The sequence below is a fragment of the Arvicola amphibius genome, chromosome X (genome assembly GCF_903992535.2).
Source record: "Arvicola amphibius chromosome X, mArvAmp1.2, whole genome shotgun sequence".
Taxonomy (NCBI): domain Eukaryota; kingdom Metazoa; phylum Chordata; class Mammalia; order Rodentia; family Cricetidae; genus Arvicola; species Arvicola amphibius.
Window position 1 is genome coordinate 117,980,501 of NC_052065.1, and position 22,881 is coordinate 118,003,381.

General features: G+C 42.4%; 1 protein-coding gene across 1 annotated transcript in view; it reads right to left on the reverse strand.

The window, feature by feature from the left end:
- The window catches only part of Gpc4 (glypican 4), a 113,681-nt gene that overhangs the window by 24,003 nt on the left and 66,797 nt on the right, over window positions 1-22,881 (reverse strand). The window contains exon 2 of the mRNA XM_038317110.2: window positions 15,058-15,216. Coding sequence (XP_038173038.1) covers window positions 15,058-15,216 — 159 coding nt within the window. The remainder of the gene's footprint in view (window positions 1-15,057; window positions 15,217-22,881) is intronic.

Here is a 22,881-nt window from a genome sequence, read left to right on the forward strand (position 1 = left end):
AAATCCCTCAACAAAAACAGCTGGCTGGACAGGGCGACGGTGGCCGGCCTGTAATGCCAGCACTTGGGAGGCAGGAGGATCAGGAGTTCAAGGCCAATCTCAGCTACCCAGTGAAGTCGAGGCTAGACACAAGACTGTCTTAACAAACAAATGAGCAAGCAAGCAAGCCAGAAAAGAGTAGCAGCAGCAATAGTAACAATTAAAAACAAACAAGCAAGAATTAGATAGAAAGGAATACATTATCTCTAAAAGATGAGGTTTTCCCAAAATATTTATTATTAAACTCTAAACCAGCAGCTCTCAACCTTCCTGATGCTGCAACTCTTTAATACAGTTCTTCAGATTGTGCCGAGCCCCAGCCATAACATTTTCGTTGCTACTTCATAACTGCAATTTTGCTACTGTTATGAACATAATTTAAATATCTGATATGTGACCTCTAGAAAAAAGGCTGTTCAACACCCCCCACACACACAAATGGTTCGTGACCCACAGGTTTAAGCCATTGCTCTAAACCAAAACAAACCATCTAATCATAACCTGAGTTTAGGACAGGTGTATCAAAGATTGTTGTTTTCATCTCTTCTTATCTACTGGACACGCTTGGGAAATGCTTGGGGGCACAGAACATAATCAAACAGTCCTAGAATCAAGCACATACTTCTGAAAATAATTTCTTGAGTGTTTTCTCTGTGATATTAGTGTAACAGTGGTATTCAACTTGATTTTAGGTTCCTAAAGGTTTAGGGCTAAAGTCCTAATGGTTTGTTCCTTCACAAACTGGGGTTTCCCCCCCCCCTTTCTTTCTACTACTTCTGGTGTTTTATTTCCAGTGTGTTCTCCAGAATTCCTTCTGCACAAGCACCAAATAAAGAAGCCCATGTAACCTGTCTGGCATTGTTACCAATGTTCTCTCCCTTATGGTGAGACAGCAGAATAGACAAAGAACTAAGAGAACTGTACTAGGGTTTTTCTAGAGGAATAGAACCAAGAAAATAAGTGATTATAGAGGGGATTTATTAGACTGGCTCCCACAACCACAGAGACTACAAAGTCCTGTGATGGCTATCAACATACTGGAGAGCCAGGGAGACCAGGGTAGTCTAAGAAGCTTAAGCCTCACTCAGGATGAGAGAGGCCGGTGATTTAGGCCTAGTCCAAGGTCTAAAGGCCTCGGGAGAGCTACTGGTGCCAAGGAGAATCTGATGTCTATAAGCACCAGCAGGAGAAAACATTGCCTGGAAAGGCTCATTAGCAAGAGCTAGGTTCCCCCTTCTGCTGTGGCATTACTCCAGCCAGCATCATCCAGAGCCAGCAGCCTATTGGATGATGTTGCCTGCAGCAAGGGCAGGTCTTCCTCTACTTAGTCTACTGGCCCATATGCCAGTCTTCTCTAGAAAGCACCTCCAGAGCCACGTCCATAAGGGTGCCAACATCTCTGGTGCCCTTTTAACAATCCAAACAAGACATCAAAGGAAACATGTGAGAAAAACCCTAGGAGGAAGCCATGGAGGAGGCCTTTTACTGTCTACTACATTCCCCTGAAAAGTTCTCCAAGTGTCTACTAAGGAGCACTAGCACACCGATATCACCTAGGCACTTGCCAGAAATCAAGATCCTGGCCCCACCCCACTCACATAACCAGAAACTCTAGGTGTGGCTCTGGCCACGCGGGACTGCTGTGCCCTCGAGGCAGAGAACAACCAGTTCACTAGTAATCACCAGCAGCCCTGGGGCTGGGCTGCGGGTAAAGCATTCAGGGGAGCAGGCAGGGAAAGGGGGTCTCTTTCCAATGAATCGCCTCTAAAAAGACTATTGCCTTCCTAGAAACAATGTTTTGTGGTTTCTTAGGGATAAATTTTCTTATATAGGGCTCTTTCAACTATGTGTTAGCATAGATGACTAATGCACAACACAGCATTTTCCAAGAATTTCAAGTGTGTGTGGGGGGGTGGGGGCTAAGGGTGCTAAGGAATCTCAAATATCATCTGGTCTATGTCCTTTACCATGCCTTATCACCAGCATCCTTGGTAAATGGTGCCTGTCGATCAGGGGCACAACATGTTAAGAGGCTTATGTTAGTACATGTCTAGTATGTTACATGTGCATATTGGGAAAAGAAAGCCTGGCCACTGAAAACAGTATCCAAACCTTATGCCAACCAAGTTCTATGGGGAGGGAGGGAGGGAGGGAGGGAGGGAGGGAGAGAGGGAGAGAGCGAGAGAGAGAGCGAGAGAGAGAGAGAGAGAGAGAGAGAGAGAGAGAGAGAGAGAGAGAGAACACCAACCACCACCACCACAGGTCCTTCCCTGCCTTCTATTTTTGTCCTTGCTCATAACATTGATATACGCCAGCAGAAATTGGATGCTAACAATTATTTAACTTATGCTCTTGTATTCCTTTCATAAGCTTGAATAAGATAGTTCAGTTGCATTTTTTCATCAACAGCACTGACAATCATGGTTTTAAGGGGTAAGAGACACATGGTGGTCTACGGAGCTTAGTTTAATGTAAAACTCCTAAAACCGTCAAGACTGATCCTTTAGGCTCCATAGCGCTGGAAGTCAAATACATTCTATGCAGAAAGCTCTGCTTTTTTAGACACAGTCTCTCTATGTAGACCACGCTGGACTCACACTTACAGGGACCTGCCTACTTCTCCCTCCCCAGGGCTGAGATTAAAGGCATACCCCACATGTTCATCAGTTCAAGTCATTCTAGTCTGAAGCTGGCCAGTGGGTGCAGCTGTTTGAATTACAGTTGCTTAAAGCCTAAAAGAAAAATGACCTAAGGAGAGGAACACAGATTTAACAGTGACACATCCCTCTGTCCAGCATTACCATAGGACTTTACACTGGCTCCCATGACTCACATTGTCTTACAAAATGTAAGCCTCTGTGCACACGCAAGTGTGTGTGTTTACGGCAGCGTGTGCTTTAGGAGATCAGCGTGCTGCCACATATACACTAAATCCTAATGTATCTCATTACCCAGAAAATTTATCTTCCTGCCTTCACACATTAAAAGACTCTTTTATGTGGCCATTTAAGTTGCAGATATAAAGAATATTTGAATGGGTATGTGGTTAATAAATGCTTGAGAAATTCTATAAAACTAATATAACAAGTTAAAACCTCGCAGCTCAATCTCTCCAAATGGCTATGCAATTTGACAAGTATGTACGGAGTGCCTATTATAGACTCAAGTCAAAAAACATGACTTTACCATGTATCTTAAGCTTTCTTCTGCCCAATCAGACTGCAACAAAAATTTCTAGAAAGACAAATTTCCCTTATTCAATTTACCTTTACTACACAGCCACTGTACTCTGTGGTTTTATGATTTTAAAACATCTATACAATTCTCAAACCTTCATTTCATATAGTGAGTTCTTCAATATTCATCTATTTCACCCTTGAGCCAACCAAACAAACACGAAATAATGCAGGAGACCCAAAGCCCTTTCTGTTTAGACTCATTTTCTTATGGGAACTATTCCACCTTGTTTTTGGTTTTGCCTTACAAGGATGGCAGACGTCATGTAAATTCTAATATCCAGACCAATTAGATGCAGTATCGACCAAAGCACAACAATTTTCTATTGGGGTTTTAAGCTTGTATTTGTTATAATAAACTAGCAATTATCCCACGGGTGTACGTAATTCTTTCATCTCCCGACTGCTCCCCATTTGTCTTTCTATGCATTTTCTCTAGAGCAAGGAACAGAGCACAAATAACATTCAGGTACGGGGTCACAACCATCATTTGTAGCAACTTTCTTGAGAGCTGCAATTCTCATCTCCACCCGGGCCCCACCCATCCTTGACATTATTCTTGTTCCTCAGGATCGTGGTCAGATCCTAACTGCTGAAGAAGACCTGCCTAGGCCAAGACACATAGCAATCATCCTCCATAATCGTTAATGAAACCAATTATAATACAAGAGTTGGCTGAGGGAAGCAGCCAAGGGTGGTGTAAAGCAGAGTTCCCACTGATCAGAGGCTGAGTTAATTGGAACTTAGAGCTCCTATCCAGCAACTGCTTGTAGAGTCTGCTTTCAGGGAAGCTACTGCTGTCTGAAACGGCAGAGAGGAGGCGGTAACCGAGCATTTGTGAACAGGTTTATTTCTGTAATTCCCCATTTGGGAGCTTCAGTGTACATGCGCTAAGGATCAAGCAGCAGAAACTCCTTGAGCTCACAATTGGCCACAACTCAGGAGTAGAAATCAGCACTGTAATAAGCTACGAGCCTAAAGCAGTGTGAATGGTGGGAAAAGCCTAAGACTCCTACTTAGAGGTTTACATGCCATGGTCGAGAAAATAAAAGCCTCCGGCGGCCCGTTTACAAAACAGGCCATTCTCTCGCACCCCACATGGCTAATGCTGGCACAAAGTCATGCTCAGTATACATAGGCACTACTAATAATACATGGAGTGACGCTATCGTCGCTCCTAGAATTGATGCCAGCAACCATTTAGAACATCTTTTAAAAGACTGGCTTATGTCTTGCCTAGTGGTGTCGAACATAATCCATCTGGGGGAACAGAAATGAAGGTAAAGCTGTTGGGAGGTCCGCTGAGAAGGCCTACAGCCTTATAAAACTTGGAGCTGTTTATCCAAAGGGAAATGCTTAACAGCTCTACCTTCCAAGGTTGTGAAACGTCCCAGACATCCATGAGACTGGAAGCAACTACTGGGTGGAAACTAAGGAATGAAACACCATCAGCCATGGGAAGAGAGTTTACATTACCTGGAAGGCGGGATGCTGGAAGCATCGCACACATCTGAAACTTAGGAATGGGGGCTTCTTCCCTCCTTCCTCCCACGCACTTTATCTGCAGACTATTCAATTTCCCAGAGGCCTGGTGGGTGTAAGAACTGAGCTTGGGGACTATAAACACTTCTCAGCTCTAAAACTCAATTATTTCTAGTGTAGAAAGGACTGGCTTAACATGGGAAAAACTTGAGTGGAAAGCCAAACTTGTCCTATCAAAGTATTCTATGTAAATATCCTGCCTTTTAAAAAAGAACATCATGTGCTTCTGGAATTTCTATCGCCAGTCACTTGTCTTCCATCAAATAAACATCCAAAGTTCTTGAAAAGGGTCAAAGGAACTCTGGTTGTGCTATTAAATACCATTAGTTCCTTCTATATAAACAATCAACTGGCTATTGATGGATGAGCTAGAATGGATTCTAGAAGGAACCCACGACCTTGAGAGAGTAGAAGCTCTTTCTATTCAATCCATTTGTTCGGTGCCATAAATCAGCCCCGCACGTTTACGTTATGAGGAAGCTGTCTTTTATACATAAGTACTAATTTCTCCTTCACTATAAACGCTGCATCTCACAGCCTTAGTGTGACATGCCGACACTAAGTTATCACAGCAACTAAATTCCTGAGGAGCCTCGTTTGAAAGTGCTGCAGCCCATCCTCTTCTAACTGTTAGGCAAACTGAAGGAGTCATCCATCCAGTCTCTTGCTGCGAGCAAGTACGTAATGAAGAACAGCTAAGTCGGGCGTCTACAAATGGAGGGGAAAGGAGAAACCGAAAACATTTTTCCTGACGATGGGAACTGTTGGCTTGTGACTGTCTACTCCAGTATCTCGCCTGTTCAGTAGTCGGAAAGCCATAGCAGACACTTTCCTCTGCCATGGCATGTCACTCCCGGAGAGCGCCTGAAAGAGCATGGAAGCACTAAAAGGTCACAGACTCAACTCCTGTTTCGCAGCGGAGAGTAAATTACTAGGCTGCCTCTAAGTTAGCCAGCCAGTTGCCGGCTGCAGTCCTCCTTTGGGGCTGTTAGCATATCAAAGAGTGCTAGGGGACCCTGCCAAAAGGATCAGCCTTTGCTTTCCAAGGTTAATTTTATTAATGACCTCTCCTAGGGAGAAAATAGAGTGTTTATTCTCTCATGGACCTTGAGTTTAGCTAAGTTGCCAGGGACTCAGACTCAGTACCATGTACTTAGTACTTCTGCTGGCATCATCCAATGTCCCACAGCTAGCCAGCTGAACTGAGCACTCTCAGATTACTCTGCATCCAATGGTTCTCCCAGAGTCGGTTCTGGGACCACATAAACAAGTAAGCTAGGAAGCTAGAGCAGCCAAGGCAAGCATCCACACGCTACACTTTGTGTGCATCACTTAACAGGATATTATGTGATATTCGTGGTCTCCTATGAAGGAAAGTCATGGCACCAAACCATTTAATTAGTGATTCTAATTGCACGGATGCTTGTGTGTTCTGTGTTGACACACAAAAAGGATGAAGTAAACGCAGTGGTGATGGAGGAATATCGATGATCCAATGTTTCGATTTTTGTTCCCTCAAAATTTTCAATGCCATTTAAAATTTTTGACTGACACATAACATTTCCACACATTCTTGAGGTAAGATTAATATTTTGATTCACAAATCCATTAGACAATGATCAACTTGGGAGATTAACATATCTCTCACCTTAAACTTCTGTCAATCCTTTTTGCAAGTGTATTCAAATTACTCTCTTCTATTTTGAGATACATATTACGGTCAACCTACTTGGCAATAGCACAGCAGAGCTTTCTCCTCTTAAGCAACAGTAAAATTTAACCAAGGATTAATCTTTTCCCATTTCTCCTCCCTAATACCCTTCACCAGTCCCTGGATCTACTCTCAAGTTTGGTGGCTTTTCTTTTCTTTTCTTTTTAAAGCCTCATGTAGTACTTCCACAATGTCACAAATGCTAGGATTTCATTCTTATGGTGGAATAGCATTCTGTGTGTCAACATCAAATTGTCTTCTTCCATTAGTCAGTTGATAGACAAGAAACATTGGATCATCGATATTCCTCCGTCACCACTGCGTTTACTTCATCCTTTTTGTGTGTCAACACAGAACACACAAACATCCGTGCAATTAGAATCACTAATTAAATGGTTTGGTGCCACGACTTTCCTTCATAGTGACCACCTGGTCACTGTCAGCAGTGTGGGCAGTTGTGACTTTGCCAGACGGATCTCATTTCTTTTGGTTCTATGTGCAGCAGTAGAACATGGTAGATCTACCCCACAGTCACCAGGCTACTCTTAGAATCCATAGATCCACTGCATTCCACAGTCGCTAAGCTAACCGTACCATTCCTACAACCGTGGACGGGGCTTCTTCCTCCGTGGTCCTCAAGACTATTTTATAATCAGAAAAAAAATGGTATCCTTCCCGTCTACTTCTTTCACTCGGCTTCCTCCGTGGAGGCCTCAACGCCCTACCTCTTTTTTCTTTCTCCCAAATCGTCTAAGGTGAACCGTGTCAAAGAAAAACATCATTTAACAAAATCAGCATTCATTTTTTTCATCAAGAAAAGTACTTCTTTTGCTGAAAAGAAAGTTTCTCGCCATAGCAATTTGAAAATTAGGATAGGTATGTAGTAAGACTCCAATTATCTATAACGCCACAACTTGAAAAGAAAGCGCCAACCGCTTATTGAATTCCTGGTTATTTGTCACATGGCCACATGATCGACAGCCCAGTGCTTCTATACTACTGCCATGTAACACTACATACTTAACGTTTCCTCTAGAATTAAAGGTTCTCCAGGAGGATCATTTTTTTTTTTTGGTTTTTCGAGACAGGGTTTCCCTGTAGTTTCTAGAGCCTGTCCTGGAACTAGCTCTTGTAGACCAGGCTGGCCTCGAACTCAGAGATCCGCCTGCCTCTGCCTCCCAGGAGGATCATTTTTAATAAGGTGGATATTTAATTTTTCTAAGATAAAAAAATAGTAGAATTACATCATTTTCCCCTTCCTTTTCCTCACTCCAAGCCCTCCCATATATCCCTCCCTTGCTCTCTTTCAAACTCACGGTCTCTTTTCTCATTAATTGCTGTTACATGCATGCATGCATGTGTGTGTATATATATATGTGTGTGTGTGTCTGTATACATGTACAGACATAGCCCTAAATATAATATGCTTACTCTGTATAATGTTATTGTATATGTATTTTCAAGGTTAATCATTTGGTAATGGTTAACCAAATATAACCTGTTCAATCTGTATGTTTGTTTTTTTTTTTTTTGGTTTTTCGAGACAGGGTTTCTCTGTGGCTTTAGAGCCTGTCCTGGAACTAGCTCTTGTAGACCAGGCTGGTCTCGAACTCACAGAGATCCGCCTGCCTCTGCCTCCCGAGTGCTGGGATTAAAGTTGCGCGCCACCACCGCCCGGCTTTCAATCTGTATGTTATTGTATGTGTATTTTCAAGGTAAATCATTTGGTATTGGATAAGCAATTGCTGTGCTCTTCCTTGGAGAAAACTACTATTTCTCTCACATGGAACATTCTGGCTTACTTCCAAATTTCAGTATTCTAATTAATACTGTAATACTGTAAATGTGCACATGTAAATAATACTGTAATGTGTACCCTATTAACATTCTACATTAATCTTGATGCGTATCTACCTTTCCTTAGGATACACACCTAGCAGTACAATTATTAAGTCAAAGATGTGAACATATTTAAATCTTTTAACACACTGTCCAATCAATCACCTGAAAGGTGTGCCAGTGGGTTACACTTGATATTTGAGTCCTATTTATTTCTAAGCTCTCAGGGCTCCATTAATTCTCCCAAGAGGGAGGATGACAAAGACGGGCTGGACTAACGAGCAAGAATGGGCTAAAGCATGACTGGCCTGGGAATTCTCTCAGTCAAGCACCTGGAGCCTTACCCGAACAGGTAGACACCTCAAGGAGGGCTAGAACGAGGAGCAGCCTTTCAAATGCCTGGGTTCACTACACAACAAAACAGTGAAGCCAAAGGTTTGTACTTGCCCCCAACTACATCAGCAACTTCTGCCCGCCAACTGCAACATCTCAAACTAAGACTGCTCCGGATTCAGCGGAAACACACATACACTTTAAATCCAATGAGATAGCGAAAACCTCAGCAAACGCTTACGTTTCAGAGACCAATTCAAAGCGCTGAAGAAAAAAACCTGCTAATAATCATTCTCAGCAAGTTTCACAGGTAAATTTAAAAAAGAGTTAGGGTCTAGAGAGATGGCTCAACAGTTAAGAACACTTGTAGATCTTGCAGAGGAACAGCGTTCCTTTCCCAGTGTCCACATGGTGGCTCACAGTTGTCTGTAACCCCAGGGCCACAGACTCTAATGACCTCTTTTTACCTTCATGGGCACCAGGCATGCACATGATGCACATATTATTCACGCAGACAATCATCCGAACACATAAAATGAAAATAAACAAGCCTATCTTTTTAAAAAAGGGTTTCCAAACCTACACAGGTTTTTAGTTTGTCACATGGACGTGGAAGAAAACAGGATAAAATAGCAGTGCTTGCCAACAAAACTCAAAGGCAGTTAGTGTGATCTAGAACAATGCATTTTGAAATAGGCCAGATGGCTTCATGTCTTTCTTTGTACCTGGTGGCCACTCTGCCTGTGAACTGGTGCCCACTACACTGTAATAAGGCTTCAAACAGCCACAACTGTTTTAAAGTCTTAATTACTTTAAAGTGAAGACTTTAAAAAAATGACTCTAGGGACTGGAAAAATGGCTCAGCTATCAGCTATTCGAAGACACACTGCTCTAGCAGAGGATCCCAGTTCAGGTGCCAGCACCCGCAGCAAGAGGCTCACAACAGCCTGTAACTAACTCGACCTCCAAGGTATCTTAGGCCCTCGTCTGGCCTCCCCAAGCACCTGCAGTCCTGCACATATGATCACACACGAACACAGGCGTGTACGCTTAAATAAAAATAATAAAAATAAATCCTTAAAAATGCAAGCTAAAAACAGGCAGTGGGTCATGAACCCCCTTTTTTCATTCTGTGACTTCAAGACCATCCTGACCCATATAATGTGACCTTGTCCCCAAAAGCAAAAGACAGTCTCAGTTTATATTACTACATACATTTCCATAACATTCAGAATGTGTCTTAGGGTTTTTTTGCCAACCTAAAAATGAGCTCTTTATTAATATGGGCCAGCAACAAACTCCCCGCCTCCAATAACAAATCCACAAAGTTCAAAAACAGAAGAGTTAAGACCGGGGGCTAAAAAAAATTCTCAAAATATCAACTTAAGCCATGAAATTTCAATGGCCATGAAGCTGCGGTATTTTTGTCCCCAAAGGTGGTGGAAAGCTCACTCTCACCGAGGCTCGAAGGCCTCTGAATTCAAATGCCTTTGACCACGGAGGCTCCACATTGGTCTTCCTACCGGCCTAATGAAATACTGAGATTAAATCAGTATTTAATCAACTACAGAGATTAAAACGCAGATTCAGCGAAGTCCGAAGAGTGCTTCCTATCATGCCTGTGCGTGATGGTAGAAACGGGGGAGCGGGGTGGGGGTGGGGGCTGTGATGAGAGCCACTCTAGCCTGCCCAGCCCAGGCGGATAGATGGAACAGACAATTATGTCTTTTATGGGCCTTTTAAGCTAATTCAGAAAATTTCTACTATTATTCAAGTTAACAAGCTGCAGGCTCACGGGAGGGGTTTCAAAGACCTGGGGAAAGTAGCTGGGGGTTAAGAAACGACAGGGGGAAAGAGAGGGTCCCATACAGATGGCTAATTAGCAACTTGTAAGACCTTCCACGAAAGCAGCTGGTCTAGGCACATGCTTAAAAGAGTCACAGAATTTTTAGAATTGAAAGGGTTTTGAGGGAGCATCTAGCACAACCCCTCATTTTATGGATGGGAAAACTGAGACCCAGTTAATTGCTCCAGGTCACAGAGGGTCCTGTTGCAGAATCGGGCTAACAATTCCTTGTGCTCTGTCTCCCAACCGAAGTGTCTTAATTTCTGCCAAAAAATGACAAAGTAAGAGAGTTTCCCCAAGGAATTCGTATTGGGTGTCATCTCTGGTTCCATAAGATTTTTCTGAGTGTGCAAAATCTCTAGCACGCAGTGTGACTCAGGTAGTCATTCGGCCGTCGTGTTTCTTCACTGGGATTGCAAATGATGCAATCCAGCAATGTATTTAACCCAGCAGCTTTGATCACTTTAATAGCCTATGTTTCTCTTAAAAACAATGGGCCTCACGAAGTGGCAGACATTTGGGGGACGGGTCTTTATGTTGTAGTTCCCCAAACACGGATTATGCTCCCTTTCTACTATTTCTATTCTCTTTGCCAAGCAATTCTTCCCAAGAGCCACTGAACTGACTTATTAGCATAGTCATGAGACAACTGCTTCCCCTAATGAGCAGTTTCACTACTAAAAAATTCCCAAGACTGGCCAAGAGGGGGAGCAGCTAGCCATGTCACTCCAGAGTTTTGGCTCTGGGACCATTTTAAGACAGAATTGACAAAAAAAAAAAAATCTTGCAGAAGATCTTGTCTTTGTTGGAGGGGAGGAGAGAGGCAGGGATGGGAGCAGAGAAAAATGTAAAAGACAACAGCTCCTGAGTAAATTGGGAGCATGGGGACCATGAGAGAGGGTTGAGGGGGCGGGGGGGGGGGGGAAGAAGGGAGAGGAACAGAGAAAACTGTAGAGCTCAATAAAAATCAAGTATAGGAAAAAAAAACCTTGCAGGACAGAAAAATACAAAAGCCAGTCCTCATATCCAGAGACACACATTTCAAGAACAGGCAGCCTGGCAACACTGCTCAGCGGGTAACAACTGAGTCTGATCCCCAAAACCCACAGTGGAAACAGAAAACTAATTCCTGACTTTGACACACACTCCATGGCATGGACACACCAGGTGGACACACGCATGATGATGATGATGATGATGATGATGATGATGATAAGAAGTAATAGCAACAGTAATACAATTTTAATATTTAGAAAATAAATCTAAGAAACTGGTTGAAGTGCTATATGGAGAAACTGTCAAATGAGGTCTTTTCTTATATTTACCCAGGTCTGAAAACATACACAACTTAAAATGTACAAATCAACTGATAAACTATATAGTCACTTGAGATATGTGAAAAAACAGAAAATGAGGTGCAGAAGCAAAACAACACGCCCCCAATTAAAAAAAAATCCCTAGAGACAAGGAAACAGGAAACAGGATTTGTTCTTCACATTTGATAAGTCTAAAAATGACAAATCAGGTAATGAACCATTCTCTTGCAACGGAGGCATAGTAACCAAAAACTGGGTCAGTGAAGCCATTTCATGCAGCTACATAACACTTTGCTAACACAGGAAGTGGCCGAGGCTCAAAATCATCTCATGAGTATACATTTTGAACTTGGACCTGGCCAGACCACCTTTTATTTCCCTCTCGCCTTCTGCTACGCCCTCACTATGTATCTCCAGGGGTTTGTGTGTAACTCTGCTGTCCTTCTTCGTTCCCTAGCCACCATCTTGTTTCTTTGCCAAATTTCCTCTCTTCCCTTTCCATCAAAGACACAGTTTGTCCTCTTTATCACAGTTCGGGCAGGTCTTTGATCAAAACAACCTTACCCTTGGACTTCTGAGAATTGAAATAACCCTAAAGAACTTTACTCAACACCCCTGGAACTATCAATCAAACATCCGATGCAGCACCTACTAGAAGGATCGCTGGGCACCAGACAACTGATGTTTTGCCATGAAAAATTGATTTCAGAAAACGTCAACAAAATGTGCAAAGTATTCCAGCTCGGGTATGATCTCCAGACCAAACGGATTTCAGCGGCTCACAACAAATTTTAATTGGTACTCATTAACTTTATTGTCTTTGCCATATTTTAAATTAGAGTCAGAAGGAATAAATGGAAGTTTTATAATCATTTTTAGTATGTTTTAGAACTGATAAAGGTAAATTTTAATGTATTTATTGAATGTAAAGAACAACTGTTTATATATTTTAAAAAAAAATCCAAGCATATGTTAACACTTACTGATTGCGGCTCTCTATATAGCTTTCTTCAAAAGAAAGCCTGAACATTGTAATCATACTATGTACTATACTGCTATAAAACCATGGGGAAGGGGAAGGGGGAGAACATTAAACCAGCAGGCCCATAGGCAATGACTGTGGGCTCTACTCCAGAGAAAGATATGTATAACCAGAAATAGGACAATTCTCTTTGGAGAAGTCTGTCCCAAGAGTTGGATATTTGCTATATTCTATAACTTCCTCTGTGAGAAACCCAGACCAATGCTTTTGGGTGTGTCTTACGTTTTTCTGAGCATCTCTCTCAACCTCAAGCTTAAGCATTTATTAAATGCCTTATTTCTTATCTTAGCCCCCAAGTGTACTTCATCTAAAAAAAGAAAAAAAAAGCACTGGAGTAGCTTAGAGAAGGTGGGCTTGGGGATGGGGAACCTCCACTGCATCTTGCTCTCAACAGGAGCAGGACTTGGTCCCTTTGTAATTCTGGTATGAAAGTCCCATGTGGTGATTTGTAAAGCATTCCCCTCTCCGATACGCCAGAGTCGAGAGATTTTTCACGGTTTCTGGACGAATAGTGCACACCTGTAGCCCTAGCACGAGGGAGGGCAAAGCAAGATCACAAACCACAGGACGTCCGCTCAGAAAGTTAGAAGGACTTGGACGGGGTGGATACTGAGACTAGGAATGAATGGGTCGCTGCTTTCAAAACCAAAACAGTGATCTAGAGACAAGGAAGGGTCTCACAACGTACTTGCCAATAATATCTATTTTCACAAAGTATTAGCATGTACCCTTTAACAGAAAAAGCTAGATGTACCAGGGCTGGGTTAATCAGGAGGACATAAAGATACACATATTTCTTCTCACCCATCCAGGGAAATGAGATAGAATTAAAACCAAACGGTTTGGAGATGTAGGCCAGTGGTCGAGTACATGTATAGCATGTGTGGTGTACTGGCTTCCTTCCCTAGCCTCAGCATGCAAAAACAAGACCAAATATGTCTTGCACGCAGTGTACTTGAAACAATGAATAGGATCAATGGTATACACTAAAAAAATAGTCCAGACAGTATTTAAGTACAACTATATTACAAATAAAATACCTCATAGTCTAGCCTGGACAGCTTACTAATACTTATTAAATTGGTTACAAAAAATGTTTCAAATAATGACTCTCAAAAATAAACGCCTGAAATACAACCTGCTCTATAGTTGAGAACTGTCTTATCAGCTCTATCAAATCTAATTTAGTCTAACTTTTCACCATGGTAACAAGCCCTTTGCAGGAATATTCAAAGACATTTCCCATCTAGAAAATTTGCCTTGTACTCCTTCACCACGCATAATGTCAAAAAAAGCTTGCTTCAAAGGTACCATGTAATTAGAATGGCCTTTAAAACGGGCACAAAGGAAGTTGTTCTGATTAAATCACGTCTACTTCACAACAATCCTGAGTGAGCAACATCACAGAAATGAATCCTAGGGAGGCTGGGACCCCATATTCTAGTTTTACATCTGTTATCTATAGTGTGGCTTCAGGTAGGGCCTGAAACGCCTCTCATCTGCCTCCTCCTTCTCTATTAAATGAAAGTAGCCACGTTCGAGGGTTTAGAGTTCTTTGGTGGTTTTTCCATGCAAAGACTATACCAGACCTCAGCTATTAATGAGCCTGGAGAAGCAGTCAAGCTTAGTGAAGACCATAGAGTAGTGGCCACCTCCAGGTTATTGGCTGTATGGATGCTCAAGAGCTGAGCACCAATCCTGTCTATATGCTATGGGGATTCGAACAATTGTAGTTGGCAATCCACTGGGAAATTTAATATGAAGTCCAGCATCTGTAGAACCTCTCTACTGATTTGGGGGTGGGGGGGGCGGCTAAGACGGTTCTGAGATGCCTGCTTTTTATTAGGAAGTCGTTTGTTCAGTGACTTGCGTCAACAACACTATGCAGCATTCACCCAAAGAAAGGAAAGGAAAGCATTTAAACAAACCTCATCTATTTTTAACTCCCTTTGACCATGTTTCCATAATGCCTAGTATACAGATGCCAGTGCAAGCTGCTTAGCTAACTTGCCCCTGGATGCCTGCTTAAACCCCACGGCCACCACCACCACATCTTGGGAGGCAACCGAAGCAACTGGGAGAGAACAGAAGCCATCTGAGAAGCGCTCACACCAAACAGCTGTCCCCTCTTACATGCAATTCAGATCACATACCATCAAACTTCTTGTAGCGGGATGCGAAGACGGCCTGCAAATGGTTGCACTGCTCGCTGAGCACGTTCTGGAAATCATCTTGACTTTGCAGGCTGAACTTCTCTTCCATCTCTTGAGAGCAGCAGGTGTAGCCCTGGGGACAGATCTTCAAATGGTCGCCTGGAAGGTACAAAGACAATCTGTGTCAGCACTAGCCATCAGGTCCGAGAGGAAAAGGCTTGCTTTCAATGCACAATCCTCTTGACGGTCGCCAGGGAGGCCCTTTGTGGAAGCTCAAGCATGGCACAGATCTAAAAGCACTCGTGGCACATGAAAACTCTTTATTCTCGCATGCCGGGTTTGTTGTGGTTGTTTTGAAAGAGAACTTTATTATTTTTTTTTTTTAAAAAAAGCTTTCAGCCAGGTGTGGTGGCGTGCACCTTTTATCCCAGCACTCTGAGTTTGGGGCCAGCTTGCTCTACAAAGTGAGTTCCAAGACAGCCAGAACTAGACAGAAATCCTGTCTCAAAAAACAAAACCAAAAAAAAAAATTGCCAATAAATAAAACATCACACACCAAAATTAACCAGGCCGAACAACTTCACAACTTAATGAACTCATATAGAGTTAGAATCGGAATTCAAAACGGAAGTTGTGATGAGTCATAAAGCTACCATCACCCCCAAAAGAAAAAATAGAAGAACTTTGTGATGGCTTCACCACAATAGTCACTGTGGGGCCACAAAGCTCTTTTGTAAATTCCCTATGATTCTGTGTGAAATACTTCGTAATTCTTGTAAACAAGAGATTTTTTTTTAAAAGAATTTGGGAGTTTATATTTCAAGAGAAAGAAAGAATGGTTTAGAAAGTGTGATAAGAACCCACAACTAAGTAAATAGGTTATGTCCACATTGTAGTGTGTGAAAGTAACATGTAAATTTATAAAAGCATGAATTCTACTGAGGAAAAGCAGAGACCCATACACATTTCACAGGGTTGGTCATACAAAGACACACTATGAAGGTTCAGATTGGATAATCTCTATGCTAAATCCTTTCTTTATAAGGGCTCGCAGATGATACTCTATGTTGAGATTTTATATTGCCACCTGCTAGGTAGGTTATCAAACTATATGTACCTTCTGTGTGATGTAGCTACTTATTCCTCATATTCCCACAGACCAGTGGTTTCCAATAAGTGTGATCTTTATGCAGTGATGTGGCCCGGAGTTAAAAGTGTCAGATGGCTCACTGTATAGCGACCGAGGCCACAAAGTGTCCATGTTCTCAGTACTACAGTCTGTCCACAGTTCAGAAGTAAGGTTTGGATGGGTTCTCCTATGACTCCTCCTCTTGGTTCTTGTCAGTCACGGAATGAAAACTCTGCTTTGAAGGGACCAATGCATCACCTCAAAATGACCAAAGAGGTTCAGAAAAGCTCAAAAGTAAACCAGGTACTATGACTTGAGTCTCTCCAATATTTACTGGTTTGATCAAACTGTATACGAATTCACCACGATTTGATTTCAATGCTCTTCTATTGCTATCCACATACGTAAGACAAAGTAGAATCTGAAAAGAATCAAGATCTCAGGGATCTGGGCCTAGTAGTAAAGTGCATACCTATTGTCCAAGCTACTGGAGGGGCAACATGGTGAGACTTCATCTCAAAATGCAATCTCAAGAATAAATCCGCTGGAGGCATGGGAGCTTGACACTAGTGTGTTAAACAGAGGGCCATGGGATGACAAATACATCTTCCTACTGCTTGGCTTTTGTATACTTTCATAAAACAAGCCTTTCCCTAACACAAACATCAAAGGAGCATTAGGGCTAGGTAGGAGTGTTGAACATAAAATAGAATTTGTATGCCAGTTGCTAGATACAAATAATTACATACATTTATATATATATATATATATATATATACACATATATATATATATACATATATATATGTGAGAGAGAGAAAGAGAGAGAGAGAGAGAGAGAGAGAGAGAGAGAGAGTAATTTTTTCTATCATGCACTCAGTATATATGCTGTTGGTTGTTTTTTACTCTTGGGGGAGGGGGCTCACCACCAAGCTCCCAAATAAAAACATGGAGGCTTTTTATTTCTTTTAAATGTCTGGCCTCTGCTTGGCTAGCCAGCCTATCTTATCTTAAAATTACTCTATCCACCCTTTTGCCTCTGGGCTTTTCCCTTTCTTCTACTTTTGTAAACCTTACTTTCACTTTTACTCCACCACTGGCTGGATGGCTCGACCCTCCCCTTGTTCTCCCGCTCTTCCTTTCTTCCCAGATTGCCTCTCCTATCGTACTCCCTGCCTCCCAGCCCCGCCTATCCTTTCTCCTGCCTCGCTATTGGCCATTCAGCTCTTTCATTAGACCATCAGGTGTTTTAGACAGGGGAAAAAAAAATCACAGCTTCACTGAATTAAACAAATACAGCATAAACAAAAGTAACGCACCTTAAAATAATTTTCTACAACATGTAATCATTCTTTGCAATTAAAAGGTACAGAGACTGTTACTAATGAAACTAAAATGTGTGAAGCATGAAATGACAATCTTCAAATAAAGAATCGTTTCTCCGCCCAGAAACTATTGTTTCCTTGGTGATTTCTGAAAGACATGGACAATAGATAATTTTTTACTAACAGAGAAAAAAGATTTGAAGAAGATTGAAAAATAGTTTATAGCTGAAGTAATAAAAATAGCTCAGATCTCAGAGGAAGAAAAGCAGTTACGAAGGTTGCTAAGGTTCAATTTGACAGAAACCCCTTTTGCCTGGGCAGAACAGTAGAGCCCGCCCTGGCGATGTGAGTGAGAGGAAGCTAGATCTCAGGACCTGAGAGCGGAGAACTGGCCCTGCTCCTTGCTGCATTGGGTAAACTAGCCAATGCAGTGCTGAAGAGTTTATTCTGGAGGTGAGGATGAGGGAAAGCTAGCGAGCTGACCAACCCGGTTACCACCCAGGCCCAGAAACAGGGCTATGAGTTGACCCATCCCAACATCCACCCAATCTATGAACTGCTGGAGCATGTGAAGGGGACAAACCTACAGATCCAAAACTGCAGGATCTCCATGACACTGGACAACAGGATATCCAAGAGGAGTATCATTGAGAGCCTATGATCATTACTGGCGTTGTAGCAGAAATCAAAGGCCTCGAACCCGACCAATGACTTGTAGCAATGAACATGTCCAAGATGAATGGACTAAAGGGTAACTGTGTGCTTCAATGGGCCACACTGTAACTTCCATGACAAGATTCTTGTTGTTGCTTTGTTTTTGTTTTGTTTCTTTGTTCTTTGTTTTTCTTTTAAGCACAGTTTTGATGTATGTGTGTGTGGTAGGAGGGGACAGGGAGATGAGTGGAATCGGAATGCATGATAGGAAATCCATAAAGAATCAATAAAAAAAATTTTAAAAAAACCCTTTAAAAGTCCCTTTTTTAAGAGTTGTTGGTACCAGAACACATAATTAACATAATAGGCAGTTTGTCTGCTGCTTCCAAGCTTTCGGGGTCCTCTACTAGTCTAAACACATAAAAGAGTATAAAGTATAAAGGCCCCAACTATATAGTCCTGCCCTTATATCATCCTAGTACTCAGAAGGCAGACTCAGGCAGAGCTCTAAGAGTTCAAAGTTAGCCTGGCATACATAGCTTTCTCATCCCTTTACAAAGATTCCATTGGGCATGTATGAAATTCAAATATTCAAGGCACACACACACACACACACACAAAATCTCAGGAGTTTGGAAAATCTATTCCACCTATTTTTTTAAGACAGGGTCACTGTGTGGCTCTGGGTGATCTGGAAGTCATCATGTTATGTAGAGCATGCCTCAAACTCACAGAAATCCACCTCTCTCTGCCTCCCAAGTGTTGGGATTAAAGGCGCTTTTCATGCCTAGTTGTTAAGCCTTAGCAAGTTCACACAGGGAAAATGGATTATTTGTTGATTTACTGAATACTAGCAAAATAGACCAAAATAAAAGACCCCTTTCTTCAACAGTATATATGTGTCTGAGGGTTTGTGCGTACGCATGTGCGCGCGCGCGCGCGCGCACACAGACACACACACACACACACACACACACACACACACACACACACACACACCCCAGGCACTCGATCCAGCTCACGTCCACCAAAACCTCAAGAGGACCTTACGATGGCCTGCTTCTACTTGATTGTAGAGAGGACATTTATGTGGGAAATGCCTAATAAAGACGATTAGTACACCTTCATATTAGATCTTTCCAGAAAGATGTGACCCACTGGTGAGAAAGGCCCACCTTGTGTAAAGGATGCCAACAAGCTAGAAACATGGCTAATGCGTTGATGGCCAGAGCCATCTTCCTCTAAGAGTCCTCACTCTCGACTCCTCGGAGCTATATAAAAGGTGCTCCTTGAAAATTTAATTTCACGTCTTGGCCAAAAGAAATGGGCACTCTAATACACACTTGTAAATTAAACTCCAGAGCACACTGAAGCTACTGGGGATTAAGGGACATGAGCAGTTAATGCTGCTGAGGAGTACAAGGAAGAAAAAGGCAACAGTCTTGGGCTTTTGAATTGTAACTGCGTTGCAGTAAGAATCTCTGAGCACCTAAGCAACAAGACCTCCTTCTAAAAGAATTTTTACCTTTCTTTATTTCGTGTCTTGGGGTGGGGGAGGCTTGGTAGCACCTTTACTCGCTGAGCCATCTTTAGGCCCTTAGGTGTCTTATGAAATTGACTGTTTCTTCATTGTTAAACTTTTTAATGTGTCTAAGGGGCTTGCCTGCACATATGCCTGTGTACCATGCGTGTGACAGGTGCCTGCAGAGGCCAAAACAAGGCATTAGATCCCACAGAACTGGAGTCGCACACAGTTGTGCTACCGCGTAGGTGTTAGGCACGGAATGCCAGGTCCTCTGGAAAAGCATCATCCCCGGTGACAAGTGAGTTAGTTAGAAGCCACCTTGGGCTGTCTCGGGCCCTCCTTTCCACCCCCTCCCCCTAGACAGCAACAAAATAGAGTATCTTCATTTCCTTTGTGAGGAACTCTCTTCATAACTGAAGCAGTCAGTTTCTTTGAGAGCGGCCAGTGCAAACTCATTGCCTAACACTGACAGTTAAAACATATCCACTTTATTCTTCCAATGTGCCACTCACCTGCATCCCTTCCCCTTATCAGGCGTTCTTTGAGCACCTAAATCTGAACATGGTCAGGGATTTGGCTCAGTGGTCGAGTGTTTACCTGGTATGTGTAAGGCTTTGGACCAAAATTTAAAAAGACAAAAAGGAAGAGAAAAAAGAAAGAGAAACTCTCTGGCTAATTACACTTTAATCAGCAAGTTAACTCATCTTTTTTTTTTTTTTTTTTTTTTTTTTTTTTTTTGGTTTTTTCGAGACAGGGTTTCTCTGTGACTTTGGAGCCTGTCCTGGAACTAGCTCTTGTAGAACAGGCTGGTCTCGAACTCACAGAGATCCGCCTGCCTCTGCCTCCCGAGTGCTGGGATTAAAGGCGTGCGCCACCACCGCCCGGCTAAATTAACTCATCTTGAAGGCAGAGCATGTAGGGTGTTTGAATTATGGTCTGATTGCATGTTTGCTGTATCCAGTGAGAAGCTCTTTTTTTTTTTTTTTTTGAGAACTCCTTTTTAAACTCGGTCATCCTATACAGTTCTCATTTCAGAAAGGTGTCACATTCCTTTAGGCTACCAGAGCACATTCCTTTAGGCTACCAGAGCACATTCCTTTAGGGACGACAGAGCTGATTTGGGACAGGTAGCGGTCCGCGTGAAACAGAGCAGGATACAAGCAATATAGATAAGGATCTCCGACTATCCTTTGTCAATCCTGTCCCACCCAGGCTACCATTTCATTGCTCCACCTTGATCTCCTGCCTCCCCAGTTCCGGAGATATATACATATGTACTGTTATCACTCTACTATGTTCTGTCTGCTTTCCACCCTGCCCTCACACTGCCAACTGCTCTTTTCTTTATCACACCCCACTTACTTAACGGCATGTTTTATGAAACGGGGGCTGATATTGTATTTGCAGTGCTTGTTCAGAGGTCCTTGTTCATCATTTAAAAGAGGTGAACCGAACACTACGATTTTTCTCAGGAAGCACCTCAATTTAAGCTGCTTTTTGTACATGGTTCAACTACTTTTTTTTTTCTTTTCTGGGCCAGTGGCACTCAATGGGGGCGGGGGTAGTCCCCCAACCCTGTCCTAGGAGGCTTGAATGAGACTCAGTGCAGAGTGTTTTTAAAGCTTAGCTCTATGGCATTGAAAAAAAAAAATCTCTCAACAGGACCAAACTTTTTGAATCATAGCAGCTCTATGTAATTTCTCTTTGGTTTTAATATCAACACAGTAGTTTCCAAAGACAATCACAGTACTATGAAATCTTGCCATGTGTTTATTGGTCCTTTTTTTTTCAGTTGAAATCGATGGTTTAAAAAGAAGACACTGAACATTAGCAATCTCTTCGGCCCTGTAACAGCAATCTGTGGAGAACAGTCCAGAGAAGTAGGTTTTCGTGCTTATCTGTCACCTACTCCCCTTACCAAAGACTGACTCTGATGCACAAACGGGTGCAGCTAATGGTCATTTATTCTCAGATGCTCATAACTCAGCTTCTCATGAAATGTACTGTAAATGGTGGCTGGCTTCTCAAATGGAGGAGAACCCATACTGACCTACAACCATGTGATTGGGAAGGCACAACATTCTCTCCACCTCGGCAAAGTGCCTGCCCAAACACACTCGGGAAAGAAGAGTCAGTAATTGCATGCTTGGGGGAAGGAATTAATGTTAAGTATAAATGCTAAGTAAGAGGCAATGAGTTTGCACAGGTTTCTCAAATATTTGCTGTTTCACATGGGATATGAAGAGGGGTCTTCACAAAAGAAATGAAAGCTATCTGTTTTGTTGCTGCTGGGGTGGGGAGCTGAAAGGGATCTTACACAGCCCACGCGGGCCTCTACCTCACTGAGACATCAAGGATGACCTCGAATGTTTAGGATGACCTTGAACTTCTAGTCCTTGTGTTTCCATCTCTCACTGACTAAGATTACACACAGGTCCCCTCAAAATGAAATCAGCTGAAGCTGTAGACATTGTTGTATTTGTGACAACTTGTACTAGGTGAAAGCAGTGGAATTTTTGACAGGAGGGTGACATGTGGAGGAAAAAAAATCATACCCAATCATCTCCTTGGTGGCCTCACTCTTCATGGGCTTGGGAGTCCTCTTCCTCCTGCTCTGGGTTGGCATCTACGTATAAGTCCCCAAGGGTACCCACCAGGCAGCTTCACCAAGTCCCTGCTTTGGTAAATTAATTTTTTACCACTGCTACAAGTGTCAAGTGTCCCAACTGCTGTTTACAATAAAAGCAGATGTTTGACCAAAAAAAAAAAAGAAAAAAGAAAAAAGGAAAAAGAAAATCCAAGACAGGGAATTAGGCTATGTATGTGGCCGTCCATAGATAAATGGATAAAGAAAATAATGGGATATAGATACTATGGAGGTTTTCTTCAGCCCCAAAGAACAAAATTACATGATTTATGGGGGGGGGGGGGTGGAAGACATGGAGATCATCCAGTTAAATGAACTACAAGCCAGAGCCGATCCCTTACACACACAATCTAGATGCTTTAAAGATACCTAGGTTCTGCAATGAGGACTATCAGGGGCAAAGGGACTAATGAGAGGGGAGTTAAGAGAACGTGGTGGTAACCGATACATGCAAAGTACATGGTCTGTATGTGTGGAGACGTCATGATGAAATTCTACGATTTTTATAGCGATGGAAAAGGGTTTTAAGTTTTTTTATTTTTAA